We start from the raw sequence: 16,649 nt of genomic DNA on the forward strand, positions 1-16,649 counted from the left end.
TATGTCACAACACAAAAAAGGTCCTGTCTCCAGAAAACGCCATTTGCTTTAAAAATAGAATCTTATTTTTAAATAAGACAATAAAACTGACATAATAAAACAAAAATGCTTACAAATTAAACCAAAGGGTTTTTTTTCAACTCAAACATATAGATTGGCGAAGGCAAAATCATTTAAATCATTTCCTTAGTAATACAAGTAATATTTAAATAGATTTAATAGTGCTGCTCCAAGCCAATGAATTATGAGTTTAAAACCTATTAAAATGTAATGTTTTTTTCCCCGAGCTGAGGGGAGAGAGATTGAAATCCACTGAATTTTAATATTTCAGCTTGAGCTGCAGGAGGTAGAGAAGTCCAAATGAACTATTCCATCAGCACCATTCAAGCATGAACATTTTAATCAGTTTTACTTCCTTGGAGTTCTCTAACACAGTTTACGCTGTCATTCTGAAAGCACTTAACACAGAGAGTGTGAAAAACCACCAAGGCTTGTTATTGCCTTCACAATTGATGGCAAATAATTTTGCAGACTTCCTATCATTAAAATGTCACTACTAAAAATGGAGGTTCAGCATATCTTGTACTAAACTGCTTTTTCTTTGAATACCATCACATACCTGTTCTTAAGTTTTTGGTACATTTCTCTCTTTCACTCTCTCTGTGATAAACAGGCATATGAACAGTAGCCTCCATTTCAGTCTTACTACCTAAGAGCAGCTGAACATATATACAATTTTAAATATGCATATTAAAGAAACCTAAACAGGAAAAAAAATGGTTTACTCTGATTAGTCATTAGTGCCTTTTCCCTTTACTAAAATGTAACCACATTCACACAGCATGTTCTGATTACACAGTATAATGAATAAAAATATTTTAAGGAAATCATATGATTCTGTTTAATAATACAGGAAATGAAAACATTTCTAATTAGATCATATTATTGATTTAAGGCTACAGTGTGCTTCTACTGTATGTAGGGTTGATACTGCTTTGGGCAGGGGGCTGCACTTGATGACCTCCTGAGGTCCCTTCCAGCCATAGGGTTCTATGATTCTAGTATGATCTTGACATTTTTAATTTAAAAAAAAAAAAGGAAGAAAAAAAGGCCACAACAAACACACAGTGTGGCACATGACAAGATCAGCAGGAAACGGAGCATTCCTTTTCCCAACAGCATGAACTTGGAAGGATTCAAATTGTTCAAGAGAACTGACTCAAAATAGGCTCTCTAGTAACAACACAGACCACCACAAACATCAGTTACAAAGTCTGCATTCATTAGCGTTTAATATACTTCTCTTGTATATATAGGATATCTAAGTACTCTGTCCTCCTCCCAACCTTTGCCATTTCTTTAAAAAGAGAAGTAAATTGTTTCAGTCTGTCAACAGTTTTAAACTGAACATGACCTGTGAAAGAAGTCATTATAGCCATGTTTCATTCCATTAAACACAACTAGTTTATTGTCAAAAGAACAAGCAGTCTCTCCAGGTTCCAGGCTCACTTCGGTATTTTGCATTTCAACTGCATGGATCAGTGGTTTGGTTCATTTACCAATGAAGACAGAATAATACTGAAAAGTTAAAAGGGTGCTTCATCAGATTTAATAAAATCTGAGTACATACATGTAAAATATATACATAAGGCTCAAAGAGAAACATAATTTGAGCACTTTTTTTTCCTTGTGCCATCTTGAATTTTCATAGAAGCCAATTCTGAATCCTAAAAAACTATAGTCCACCATTCACACCAAAATGGGCTTTGCTCTGGCCCCTCAGTATACATTAATCATTGCACAGGGTCCTCCATGTATCAAAACTTGTTACCTATAATTAAATTTTAAAAAATTCATCCAGCACAACTCTCATTTTGCAACTACATGGTGATTAAGAGGGGTTTTTTTTTATTTTTTCTTTCGTTTTTTAAGTCAAAACAGCAACTGAGTAGCAGATTCTCTTAAAGACAATGTTACAACAGGAACTCAGGCTGGTGTAGGAAATTGTAAACTAGCACAAGATGGAGCATAATCACAGTTTTTGAAAAGACAGTATGTTTTAATTATGTTCTTCGCTTTTTAGTAATATGCATTTTAAGTGTGCCACAGTTATTCTAGGGCTGCTGGTACAGATGAAATTTGGGTTTTATTTTCTGGGCAACGCGGATACCCATATAAGTTTACTTACAGGTATCCATGTGCTCTGCTTTGATAATCTGCTAACCTATTCAATTAGTTGTTCTAATAAATCTCCTGAAGACTAGACCAGATTACTTTTTTTACATAATATGAACTACAAATACGAATTTTTCATTCAGTAATACTGTATCTGTTTATCGAAACCTATGAGAAATCCAAGTAAACTATCTTCACTTTTCCAGGTCAACAGTGTCCAAAGAAATACAGCAAATACAAATTATTTTTTGCGGACAAGGTAAAAAGCAGCGTTATTTTCTTCAAGACACATATTACAGCCTTTTGAAATTCTGCTTGGCCCAGATTTCATAATCAGTCACTCAATCAGGGGGGAAAAAATAGCAGGATCAGACAGACTTGGACAAAAGAGGAAATTTATTTCTCTCCTTTAGAAGAGGACCAAACTCTTGAATAAGTATTTAGTCCATTCGTTCATATTTAGTTTGTATATTTTACTGGTTCATGGAAAACAGGATAAACTTTAAACAATAAGCAAAATCTGCAACATCAGTAATAATGCCACAAATTTGACATTAATAATTGACTTTCTAATAGAAACCAGGCATACTACAGTCTCCGCAGAATGTAATGTTGAGTGACACACACACACACGTAAATAAAGTATGCATACAAATGCAAGCACACACCATGCACTGCCCACAGACATGCTGCACATACACATACTCTAAAAAAAAAAAATCCATCCTTTTGCAACTTTATGCAAAGAATGTTAATAGAAGGCAGTATTTTGGTTAGGTAATGAAAACTAATTGGGAAATTATTCATCTCCCACTCTCCCCACTAGAGCATAAAAGACATACAACAAATGTTATTCATGATTCTACATGACTCGCTCTGATTCATCCCCTTCTTTCCAAGGGGCACCTCAGAGGAAATAAAGGTTACTCTTTCCCATTTATATCTTCTAATTGACTACCAGTATATTCTTGTGGTCGAAGGGATACAAAACAGAGAGTTAGAAACAGCCTATTAAAAGACAAGCTACATTCAGGCAACTGCTCTATACTACCATCAGCAACGATCAGAGAAAGTCCCGATTTCCTTGTTAAAAGACAGGAGGCATAATTGAAGCAATATCTTCACTTCAGATTGATTATTCGGCGACCCTTAACCACATCTTCACTCAGCAATTTGAATTTTAATGAAAGTAAATGGAATAATTAGCATTTCAAAGTGTGTTTGATACACTGAATAAAAGCGAAAGACTTATGTATAATCTATACACAAAAGAAAAAGCTTTTTAGGGGTGGTAGACTAAAGAAAGTACAGTGGTTGTGTCTTCATTAGAATAGCTTAAACAACTGCTTGCACCAGCTGCATAATTACAGATGTGAGCATGCTAGCAGGCTATGATTTCGCACCCTTATTTTATGCAGTGTGAATAGCCAATATTTCATTGCGTTTCCTTTCCTCTTGAGTCATAAGATGTAAACATGGTTGCCCAAAATCTGTAAAAACTTGCAGGACTTCTACACTATGCTAATACTGTTGCCAGAAAAGTTTTCAGAAGAGGGGCCCTGTATTTCTCAGGCAAATGAGAACATGGCATCTATCACTTCCATTGAGAATTGTAATTTAGTTGTAGATTGGGAGGGGAGAGGGGATTTTTTATTTTTTAAAAGTGAGTTACAAAGTAGATACTCACTATTTTTGGCCATCATGGACATGGGCAGAGCAGAGGGGGAAAAGCCCTCATTCAGTATCAGTGCAAATCAAATGCTACCTATAAAAGGCAGTTATAGAGGCAGACTGAACAGCTCTAAGGAAGTGGAAAAAAAAAGTTTTACTTTTTTTTAAGGTGAAAAACAAAAGAAAGAAAAAAACGGCAATTCCCAGAGGGATGGAGAAAACAGTTATATTTATGGGCACAAGTTCAATGAAAAGTTTTTATGCAGCAAATCAGTTTTTATGCAGACTGTCAGACTACCTAACTTCACTGCTGTCCACAACTTTTGTTCGGTGGATGGAGCAAGTTTTTATTTCTTAAATAAAGAAAAAAGCTAATTACAAATACTATTAGAGCTAAAATGGAAAGACCACATACCCCAATGATTGCGTTCAGTTCTGCCATGGTCACTTGCTTGGCACGTTCCACAGCCTGCACCACTTGTTGCTGGTGCTATAAATGAAGATCAGAAACAGAATAAAATTATTTGCTTTCTAGTCAATTAAGTACAGAATTTCCTTTTTCCCCCCTCTCTGTTTTCTAACCCTTCAACCACATGCAGGGCTTGAAATAATGGCTCTTTGAAGGGAGAGGGAAGAATTTCATTCAAGTAATCACCTGTCTAAATGCATACTATGCTACAGCCTCTCCAGCCCCAAAGTCAACTGCTCCAAGACCTGCCTTTCTTTTATTGATCAGGGCAGTGTGCACTTCTGTCAAAAATATACTTCATTCTCCAACCCAGGACCTTTTCCTTACAACGGAATATCATTAAATATAAAAAGATATGTACTGAAAAGGAAAGGAATGCATTTGAGTAGCCCCCCTGCTTCCTCATCACAAGAAATGCAGGTTCCCCCCCTTGGTGGTACACTGCAGAGTAGTTCAACCAAGGGGAGGCAATTCAAAATTCCATTCTCACATCTGTCAAAAAATATGAAAGTTAATTATTTCAGCCCCTAAAAAATGTAAGTTTTAATAGCTTAAACAATTCCATCAAAAACATGGCCTCATTAACCACCCTGTTTACAAGCTTCAGCTGTTTCATGAACTTGCTTTGCATGATACCGTTCTTACATTATCAGTTAGGGCAGCTACAGCCTAAAAGTTATAGGAGACCTTGAAAAGCATTGACTTAACAACAGAATCAGGTTCCAATCTTGCAATCAGATTCATGTTTGATGGCCCAAACCTACCTGGAGTTGCACTATGCTGATGAGATTACATAAATTTACATCCAATTTCTGCAGTGTTTTATGTTTCTAGTATGAATGACACCCTAGAAAACACAGAGATTATGGTTTCCATAGTACAAACTAACTGTTGACATCTCTTGTGTTTGTACAGAAGAGTGAAGTGTCTTGTTCTCTGATCTATAGCCAGAGGCTGAACTGAGGATAGTATAGGCAAGACCTCACATTGCAAGAATGTGCCAGGTATAATGAGGCCTTTACGCTGCAGTGGAACAGGAGACTGTGAACTGTCAGCTCCGAACTCTCTTTTAAAACTAATACCCATATTTTTTGCTATGCAATCTAGCTTGGCACAGTGTGGGAAATAGGGTTTGTTAGGATTCTATTCGGTGTTGACACTTTTAGGGCAAGTTTGCATACCAAGAGGATGCAGGCTATGGGTAGCCAGAGTCCAGCATACTCCACTTACTTCCCACCCAAATATGTTTCTGTACGGGGGCTGAGAGAATCAGCTGGTTCAAGAATCAAATATACTCATTCTAGACCAGCTCAGAGTGCTCTCTCACCCACAGCAATTCTCAGTTGACCAGATCCACATGGTTTTTCTACCCCTTTGTGTTAGGCTGCTGTGCACAGGGACTGGAATGCAAGAATATTTGACCTTATGACTCTAGGCACAGCTGTCTGAAAATCTGGAAAAATTTCGATAAATTTAAGTTTATATATACACACACAATTTTATTTAATGAAAAATATTTCTAGTTTTATTGTTTGTAAATTCACCTCCTCTCCCCATCCCAACCAGCTCTCACCCAGATGTACTTGCCAGCAGAGAGTCACATGTCAATCCAAATGCAAATGCTGTTTATTAAGAATTCTGGAGGAAGGGAGTTTAATCTGTACTGAGAAAATACTAGGAGTAGAAAGGGTCTTTACATTACAGTAGGGATTCAAGCGCAGAATTAAGGTGGATGCAGGAATATTGGGGTAGCTCCTGTGTAAGTCCCATTTAAACAGCTTTGGTGACAAAAGAAGGATTTAACTGGGGGCTTAAAAGCAGCTCCCCAGAGAGCTCCCTCCACATAAGGTAGCAAAATCACAGCATATGCAACATTATGCTAGCTAGGGGAAAGAGATCTACGGGGGAGGCGGGGGGAAGGGAAGGGAGTTCAGACAATTGTGGGAAAACACTCTGTTACACCACCCTTAATTGATTCCTTAATTTGTGCCAGGAGCCATCTTGCCCTGCAAGAGGCCCAGAAATTTGAAAGGCACAAAGGGCATTTCATGCAATTTGGCTTCTTTTTCCCCTTCTATAGGCTGTCCTTTTGCACAGTGAGGCACACAGACCCTGACCCTTTGATTTCACAAAAAAAAAAAAAAAAAAAAAAAGCATTTTGTTTTCTGAAGTATAACATTAATTTTAACCCTAACGCAAAAAATTATCTGTCAATAGTCTCTTGCTTGAAGTGGTGTATTTCTTTTCACTATGTCAGGCTAGGTAGAACCCAGTCAATCTGAGGATAGAAATTTTTTCTAAACAATTGAAAAAAAAATGAAAGAAAAAACCCATAAGATTTCCAAGACACTTCTGGCAGGAGTTAACAGAGTAAAACCCTCCACAGCAACACTATTGTAAAGGACAGTTAAGGACAGGTTGAACCTCTCTCAGCTGGCACCATTGGGATCTGACTAGTGCTGGACTAAAGAATTGGCCAGATCACAGGATGGCAATATTGACTAGCAGCATTACCAACACTTCCACTTGCTTACTGAGGGGTTAGAAGACATTTAGGGGGTTAATTACAGCTAACAGCACAGAACATGGAGAGCCAGGACTGGTGTCTAAACGAGCATTATGGGACCACAGGAAGCTTAGCTATACCCACGATAAGTCATCATCTGGATAACTAAAATCATGCCATATTACACATGTTGCCAGATGAGAGAATTCCAGATTAGAGAGACTGAAACTGTACTAGCTTTAGAGGGCAGGGAACAATTAATTAAAAAGAAGTTCTTAAAATATCTATTGAGTGTTGCCTCAGAAGCACTCAAGTTGCTATAATAAGAACTCACATTTTCAGCTAAAATTTTGCTGAAACAAGGCAACCCTGCAACGCATGGCACCAATGATCTTCCTAAAAACTATGCCTCCATGAAGGACTTGGGAAAAGACACTACTGTTTTCCAAACAAAACAAAACAAAAACCAACACCTCTCAAATATCGAGAATAAAAGATTAAAAATAAAATAATTGTTTGGTCCACACCCAAAGTCTCACTTTAAATTTTCTTTAGTTTTACTAACAGAAAATTCCCAGGTCACTTCAATGGTAATTCTTCAAGGTGAGGGCCTGTCTCAGAGCCCATTCAAGTCCATGGGAATGTTTCCACTGACTTCAGTGGGTTCTGAATCAGGCCACAGAAATGAGAGAATATGTGATCTTAGTAAAGCTGATCTAGTAAAGCTGAGCCCTTCGTTTAATAAAGGAAAGAATCACAATTATTCATTCCATTGCTATCTTCTTAGCCATGAATTTCAATGTCACAGACATACCATGCAAACATACCAAAATACACAATGGACACAGTCACTAATGCTCAAAATTCTACAACTGAATCCAGACAGACAGATCCATGCACCTGTGCAGAGCCTCCTTAAGGGTTTTCCTGCATTGGCACTCCTTACAGGATTCAGATGCAAACACCACTTCCCCATCAAAACACCCGTGCAAACACACACACACACACACACACACAGGAGTATAAAAATAAATTAAATCAATAATCAAAGCACAGCAGGTTTTGAGGTAAATAAAGTTCTCCAAAGGCGTTCGGTTTAGATGCATATCTTTTTGTCTTAAGCAGGGCAGCTTACTTGTTCTACACTAGGGGGTCAGGAACCCTCGCCACAGGTGCCAAGTGTGGTATGCGAGCAGATTTTCATGGGCATGCAAGGCTGGAGCTCAGCCCTGCCCCTCCTTCCTCATTCAGCCAGGAACTTCCTAAACGCCATGAGGCCTCTGCAGTAACAAAAGACGAGCTAATGCTACCAACCACCACCTGAATGGTAAAACTCTACCTTTTTATTAATGAAGCTGCTGTATGTAGGGCTATTAGTGACTTTAAAAATTATCTCCAGCACTTGGAACATACACAGAAGTCGAAAGGTCAAATTTTGTCACTCTGCCTCGGAAAGGTTTCTGACCCACGTTTTACACTATTTTAAACATAAACCCCGGTAGACAGATGCTCTGCTTTACTGCTCACTATTGTGAAGAAACACGGATGCCATACATAGTAACATTCAGGAGAAATACAGAACAGGACTGAACACCAAGTGTACAGAGTAATCTGAAGATAACACTAATGTAATACACTCAGTGGGATGGCAGCTGGCTAACCCTAACTTTGTATGCATTTCAGGATTGATTTATTCAATTTCCCTTTCTTTGACAGTTGTGCTTATATGAGTTTTCCAACATATGCTTCAATAGCCAACATGATGAGAGCAAAACCAAACCATATACAAACCACCACAAACAAGGGCTCGGCTTGTCTATGAGAAAGGTACGTGAGAACAAGGAGCAAGAGTGCACAGACCAAGGCTGTATACAGTTCCCACGATACCCCTTTAGACTGTCATTCCCTTCTGTACACAAGTAAATAAGGAACTGAGTTTTCTTCCATTATAATAACTATTTCTTTTCTTTAGAGAGCTCTTGCTGTGTACTTCGTACTCAATGAACCCATTCTCCTATCATGTCTCTCATGCAGACTAGCATAATTTTCCCTTTTTCTAACTGCTCTCTCCTCTTGCCTCCATGGAGTTGTGGCTACACTATTCAACTTCACACTGCTACCAGGGTTCATAACAGACCATATCATGAAAAGGGCACAGATGTTTCAACCACCATGTTTGATTTACCCTGAACAGAGCAAGTCCAAGATGGTGTAGTAGTAAAAACCCTTGTGCTCCAAACCATCTTGCTCCCACCACCAGCGGAGCTATGCCAGCGGAAATGAAAAGGTACAAGATCCTTCCCAACAGTCTTGTGTACACAAAGCCCAATTTCATCCTCCACTCCAGCCTTGCTATACAGCTACATCTAGTGAATCTACAGCAAAACTTTGTGAACTCTTTGCTCTTCAGAGCTTAGCACCTCTGTTCTTGTGCACTATGTAGTCAAAGGAGTTGAAAACCAGAACTTCAGAATTCAGACAGTTTCACTATGCACGTCAGCTATACAGACAGCGCAATGAAAGAAAACAGTACAAGAAATATTAATCCTGAACCAAAGGGAAAAAGACAGATTTACAAGAAAGGGAACTACTTAGAACAGGCCAACCAACTACTAGCAAACATGCAGCATTTGCTAATATAAAACATCAAGTACCAAGGTAGCAGAAGTATTACAGTTATTGATATCCTTATTTAACAAATCATTTTAGCTCTAGAATCTGTTAACTAAGGGGTTGGGAAAGAAAGGAGTTCTGTCTCCTCCCACCCACCTCTAAAACAGGCCCAATGGAGGTCTTCTATGTTATGCCCAAAGGAAGAATTCAGATTCTGTTTGTGTCATGGAAACTTACTGTCCCACTCCCTCATCTCAGCATACACTAACTACAGGTCACTTATGAAATTAGGATGTTTATGTACATGGGGAAAGTGAATACCATTGCTCAAATCTCACCTGTAAGAAAAATTAAATAAATAAATAAAGCCACAGTCTTCTACTTTTAACATTTTATAAGGAATGGATAAAGAGTGCATTAATATATGCAACAACATTTCAATATTTTTTGCAAGTTAATAGCTTAGTTCTGAATATTTTGGAGTGCCTTATTTTGTGTAGCTGACATTCCAATATATATAATATAAAATTTAAAAAACTTATGACAAGGTGGCCAAGCTTATTTTTAAATCACTGATGGGTGACTGAAGTACATTACTTTTAAAAAGAAGTTTGCAACAATCACTCAAAAGAATGCCACTGTGATGCACTGGCATCTCCAAACACATTTAACAAATATATCTGTCAAGTGCACCAGGTAGCGTAAAACTGCTAGCATCAGAACATCAAATTCACTGACTATGTGCTGGTAATCCCTCTGCATTTATATAGCCAATTATATGGATCCCTCATCATTGTGTTTTGAAGTGGTCAGAAACTACACGTAAGAATTTTATCTACACATCACCCTAGATCATGTAGGGGAAAAGTTATCCCCCATTTCACAGATGATGACTTGAACCACAGAAATGTATGCAATTGGCTGGGGCCAGGCAGAAAATCTGTGGCAGAGCTAAGAACTGAAGACAGATGTTCTCAAATATGCATTTTGACCACAAGACTATCCTCCTTTAGCAAGATGAAAATGCAGAGCTGACAATTCTCAGTTCTTGATTCTGTTTTTTCAGTCTAAGATTGCTCTCTTGTGGAGTCAGAGTACAAGTTGTACCTCCCTAAACTGGAACCCTCTAGAGCCACCAACATTCATGGTTGGGCAGAACCAAATTGATACTCTTGGATCTGAGAGCCCCAGTGCTGGCAGCTCTGTACCAGCATTCAGCAGCCTGACAAGAAGAGGAAGGGGAGCCTGAGGCAGCTGCAGTGGGGCCAGCATGCAGCAAGTCCAGCCGGGGTCAGCTGTGGGAGTTTGGCATCCAGAAAGCCCAGACAGGGCAGGCAACCTAGCTGGTCCAGAGGCAGTGGGGCCATCCAGGGCTGGAAGCAGAGCTGCTGGTGGGAAGAGACAGTGGGTGGTAGAAAACCTCCCTGATCCTCCAAATTCCCTGGTTAGGGACTAGTCAGGTCCAAGCATATTGGACCAGGGAAGCCCAACCTGTACGAATTTACTGACTGATGCTTATCTGTATATTCAGAAGGGCTAAATTATTTCTTTCTCCTTAAAATCTTTGATACTGGAGAACACAGCAAAATTGACTGGAGACCCAAACCCACAGGCACTTCTACAATCCTTGTTACAGATTTTATTATTGGGGCAACCCCACATAATGCTGTACAGACATGGATTCAAACTGTACTGAATACAGTACACACAGTGGCAATATACTGTAAGTACTTGTTTACACTTGAAAGTGCCGCAGCACAGTGGCAGCAATGTACCCTCTTCAGTGAAGGCATTACCTACATCAATGGGAGCAGCTCTCCCATATTGTAGTTAACCTCTCTCCCAAGAAGGTGGTGCCTAGATCAATGGGCTGTCTGCCCCATGAGTTAGGTCACTTCAACTGCATCGCTGAGGGGTGTGAATTTTTCAATCCCTGACCAATATAGTTATACTGACCTAACCAAGAGCAGTCCTTAACACAGGGTTGCATAAAAATACATTTTTTAAAAAAAGAAAAAAAAAGACATGCTATTTTGTTATTTAAATTGGATTTTTTATTTTAATTAAACACAGGAGGTTTAAAATAAAGCTACTGAAAACTAAATTTAAAACTGACAAACCACATTAAAACTAGGGCTGTCAATTACACAATTAACTTCTGTGATTAACTGAAAACAAAATTAACATGTTAATTTTTAACAAGTTAATTGTACACCTGTGAGCTGGGGAGGAGGCACTAGTGGGGGGAGGGGGGATGAATCCCCTCCCCAGAGCTTCACAAAAAGGTGTGGGGAGGAGGGTGCAAAGCCACTGAGCAAAGCCCACAGTTCAGATTTGAAAATATAGAACCCCCAAAAATATTTAAAAAGTGGTATTCTAACACCGTGTAACAGTGCAATTAAAATTAATCATAAGTAATCACAGTTTTAGTCACTTGACAGCCCTTGTTAAAATTAAATCAAACTTTTTATCAACTATTAAAAAAACTATTAAGCATTACATGTTTGTTGCCAAGTTTTAAAAAAGTCAGACCACTGAAATGGTGGTAGCCACTAGCTTAGCATCTCAAAAGAGAACTTCTCCATTTCCTCAACTAGTTTTTGATAGCTGTAGACCCTTTTGCAAATACAGGGAGAATATCTTCTTCGTTTTTATTTCAATAAACAGTTCATTCAACATTAAGAAACTAACTGGGAGATGAAAAAGCAAGAAAGCTTGTTTTCCTCTTCCAATCTATGCATAAGAACTAAGTGTGAGAGGATGAGCTCTATTCATTATAAAATATCATAGGCTATGGAGACAGGAAAACATTCAATTCACTAGGTATAGATAATACACTCTTTGTTGATAAGTCAGTTTTAAATTCAAAACAGGTTTTAATGAAACCTTTTGATAAGGAAAAAGTTTATGTACCCATTTCTTTGAAAGTTTTATTTAATAAATATAGTTTCAAATACAGCTGTACATTTGTCATTGAATTTCCCTGAAAACAGAACTTGGAAAACAATCACAAATAAAAATAAATCATCTAGTATATAAGAAATGCATTATTTACCATTTTCTAACACACAAAAGAAAAAAGGAAAAGTTAGAACAAAGCTACAATATTCTGAAATAAATGTGTATAGATACAGCATGGTCTCCTGATTAGGAAAAGGCATACTACAAAGTCTATATTTAGTTTCAAATCAACATATTTTAAACAATCAATCATTGATTTAGCCATTTAACAATTTCAATTAATAAAAATCCTCTCTTTAGGAAAAAAATTACAAATGTGAAACAATTAATATTGTTTCTTTAAAGCAAGATTTCCTTCTTGAGATTTAAATAACGATTAAAATCGGTAACATAAATTGCTTTGATTGAAATGATTCCTTATTTCTACAATGCATCCCTATCAAAAATCTGGCAATTTTTGGCCATAATCTCTTGCATCAAACTGAGTTACTGCAAATATCGATTACTTACAAAGCAAACAGGCAATAAAAGACAAATTAACCTGGTGTTATGGGGAGGCAATAATGTTGCCACGAGTGCATGTAACCACTGTATTTTCTCCTTTCCCCTCCCCCACCCCGCACAATAGTAAAGTGACTGGTCATGTTTTTAAGTTACTATTCCACAATTACATTGTAAAGCTAAATGCATAAACAGCATAAGCATAATGTGTTTAAATTCTATATTAAGCTAGATAATGAAAAACAGGATTTCATTAAAATATTTTTAAAAAACAGATTAAAAGTCATATTAGTACAATACTTGAAACAGCTGCATCTAAGTGTGCAAATACAGCATGATCTCAACAGATATTAGATGCTATGCAGTTACCAAAATTACAGAACTTCAGCAGAACCACCTTATTTTGATCAATCAGTGGCACTTTTAAGCCAGATTTTTTACTCCTATTAGATCATGGTTTCCCAAACTGGGGGGCATGAAGAAATTCCAAGGGTGGGGGGGCGCATGAAGAAATTCCAAGGGGGGCACGAGGCGACCCAGCCCTGCCCCCCCATCATTCACCCCACCCAAAGAAAAAGATGGCCTTTGCTTCTGGCTCTCAGCCCCTGCCATTTTACATGGGTTACCTGGTGCATTCGCTAGAAAAAGCAGGCAGCTGGCGAAGATCCACATGCAAAGGTGAGTAAGCGTGGGTTGGGGGTGGGAGGAGGAGGATGTGATTAGATGTGGGGCTGGGGGTGCCTGGCTCGGGTAAGGGGGATGAGGTAAGAGCAGGGGGCTGGTGGTGCCTGGTTTTGTGGTAGGGGAGGGGCTTGGGCGGGTGACTCACGGTGCTTGGGCGGCTGGCCAGCTTGCAGGATTCACAGGGCTTGGGCAGCAGGCCCCAGCATCACAGGGCTCGGGCAGCAGGCCCCAGCATCACAGGGCTCAGGCAGCTCGGGCTGGCAGGTGGGCGGCTGGCTCTGGTAGAGCAGGGCTCAGGTGACTCAGGCTGGTGGGCAGGTGGCTGACCCAGACTCAGGCTAGCAGCTCATGGGTGAGCAGGTGGCTGGCCCCAGCAATGTGGGGTTCGGGCAGCGCAAGTCTCAGGTGGACAGGGCAGCTGGCACAGGGCTCAGGCAGCTGACCAACTGGGGCTACATCAGGCACCCGCAAGGGGCCAAGGAAAACTATTTATGCTTATTTTTAATTTTAAATAACATTTTATATCAAGTTTTTGTATTTATTAAAAATTACTAATTGAATTTTTTCTTAAAAGGGGGGTTGGATGATGATAAAGAAGTGGGAGGGGCATGGAGGTTTCTCAAAAAATCAAAAGGGGGGGCAGAACGCCAAAAAGTTTGGGAACCACTGTATGAGAGCCATTAAAATTACATATGAATTACATATGATATTTGCCCTAGAGCAAAACAAATTAGCACAGTGATTTGCAAATGTTCCCTCTACTTTTTGTAAATGCATGTAAAAGTGAAGTTCTGAATTTTTTTATCCTCTATTTTTCATGACAGAATATGCATACCTAAGAAAGTATACCACTCAATAAATGTAAAAGAATGAGATGTGAGCAGGTGAAGAAATCATTATGGGCCAGTATTTTACAAAGCAGAGGCAATAAGTACAGACAAATATAGAAATCAATTTGCAGATCTGAAAATGCTTAACTGTAAGGCCCAATCAAAGCCCAAAGAAGTCTTTCCACGGACAATGGATCTAGGCACTTAGATAATATTACACCCATAAGAGATGTGGGGCTATGTCCTTTTGTAACTTAATCTTTTGGACCAATTCAGCTACCTACCACCTAAGTTCCTGGTAAGGAGCATGACTGTGGGAATGGGTAGGGAAGTTCAAGCACATGATTGCTTCCCCAAAAGGCCTGTCCCCACTTTAAAGGCTGCAGTAGTAGTGCCTCAGTGAAGATGCTAAGTACACTGATGGATAATCTACTAACTGCGCGATTCAGGGTGGTTGATATTCCACTACCCTAAATGATAGTTATGCCAGCATAAGCTCCTACTGAACACAGCCTTGATCATGCACTTAAAACTTGCTCCCCATAGCCAGAGCCTGGCCTGCACTACAAAGTTAAGACAATGAAAGCAGAGCCCTGCCAGGATACAAAATTTGTACCCACATCCACATCTGTTTCTACAAAAATCAGCCACAGAGATCCACATCGACATCTGCAGATGTGGGTATCTGCAGATTTACAAGGCTCTGATGGGCTCTGCCCATCCTGGACAATGATTCCCCACTTTCACAGGCCTTGGGAGGCAGACCAGTCCTCGCCCAGACAACCTGCCAACCTGAAGCAAATCCTAACCAGCAACCATATACCGCATCACAGTCACTCTAACTCAGGGACCCATCCATGCAACAAACCTCGTTGCCAGCTCTGCCCACTTATCTACACCAGCAACACGATTACAGGACCTAACCAGATCAGCCACACCATCATGGGTTCATTCAGCTGCACATCTACCAATATAATTTATGCCATCATGTGCCAGCAATGCCCCTCTGCTATATACATCGGACAAACTGGACAGTCTCTACGAAAAAGAATAAAACACACACAAATCAGATATACAAAAACCCGTAGGAGAGCACTTCAATCTCCCGGGCCACACAGTAGCTGACTTAAAAGTAGCTATCCTACAGCAAAGAAATTTCAAGACCAGACTCCAAAGAGAAATTGCTGAGCTACAATTCATCTGCAAATTCGACACCCTCAGCTCAGGCTTAAACAAAGACTGCGAATGGCTGGCTAAATACAAAAGCAGCTTCCCCTCCCTTGGTGGTCACACCTCCAGATCAACTGCTGGTAGTAAGCCTCACCCTTGCTGACTGAGCTAACCTTGTTTTCCCCACCCTTGCTCTGGCTTATTTATACCTGGCCCTGCAGATTCCCATGACCAGCATCTGATGAAGTGAGTCTTTGCTCACGAAAGCTCATGCTCAAAACTTTTCTGTTAGTCTGTAAGATGCCACAGGACCCTTTGTTGCTGTTACAGATCCAGACTAACACGGCTACCCCTCTGATACAAGGCTCTGAATGTAAACCCTCCAGTGATGACCTACTTAGAATGTGTCTGAACAAATCTGTTTCCCATCAACTCTGTTTCCAGCAATACGGAAATATCATCTCCTTGTGCAGTCCTGTGCCACGACAGATGTGTCAAGGTCAATGCAGCATGAGTGTGGACCCACAGTGTCCAATACCTTCACTACTCGCCACTTGTGGCAAACAGGACACCACAGTGTGGCAAATCCAGCTCTAGAGCTGCATGACGCTCTTGGAACCTTTAAATGCAGCTCTTTCTACAGCCACACGCAGGGAGTTCCATCCACCTGCTCTCTGCATGTGCCCCACTGCTTGGTGGGAGAAGCGCGTGGTGGCTGCAGGGGTGGCCCAGCCCCAGTGGCAGACTCAGTGCCAGCTCTGATTGAGTTGCTGGCATTAAATTAGAAAGTGGGCGGGGGGGAGAAGCGCGTGGTGGCTGCAGGGGTGGCCCAGCCCCAGTGGCAGACTCAGTGCCAGCTCTGATTGAGTTGCTGGCATTAAATTAGAAAGTGGGCGGGGGGGAGAAGCCTGGCTCTGGGGAAGGGAGAGGGCAGTTATTTGGGGGGGGGCTGCAAGTGCCTGGCTTGGGGAGGGGGGGGGGGCATTTAGAGTGGGGGCAGCCTGGTTCTGAGGGAAGGCATTTATTTGGGGGAGGCTGTGACGAATATGGAAGGACGACAACCACAAAA

The 16,649-nt window shown here is 40.1% G+C and overlaps 1 protein-coding gene across 5 annotated transcripts in view; it reads right to left on the reverse strand.

The window, feature by feature from the left end:
- The window catches only part of LOC142013400 (transducin-like enhancer protein 4), a 136,700-nt gene that overhangs the window by 65,502 nt on the left and 54,549 nt on the right, over positions 1-16,649 (reverse strand). For 3 of the 5 annotated variants that reach the window (XM_074994721.1, XM_074994720.1, XM_074994724.1), the window contains exon 6: positions 4,262-4,336. The exons of the other annotated variants lie outside the window; for them this stretch is intronic. In XM_074994721.1, the coding sequence (XP_074850822.1) occupies positions 4,262-4,336 (75 nt within the window). The remainder of the gene's footprint in view (positions 1-4,261; positions 4,337-16,649) is intronic. 5 annotated transcript variants of the gene reach the window in all.

The sequence above is a fragment of the Carettochelys insculpta genome, chromosome 5, assembly GCF_033958435.1.
Source record: "Carettochelys insculpta isolate YL-2023 chromosome 5, ASM3395843v1, whole genome shotgun sequence".
NCBI classification, from domain to species: Eukaryota; Metazoa; Chordata; order Testudines; family Carettochelyidae; genus Carettochelys; species Carettochelys insculpta.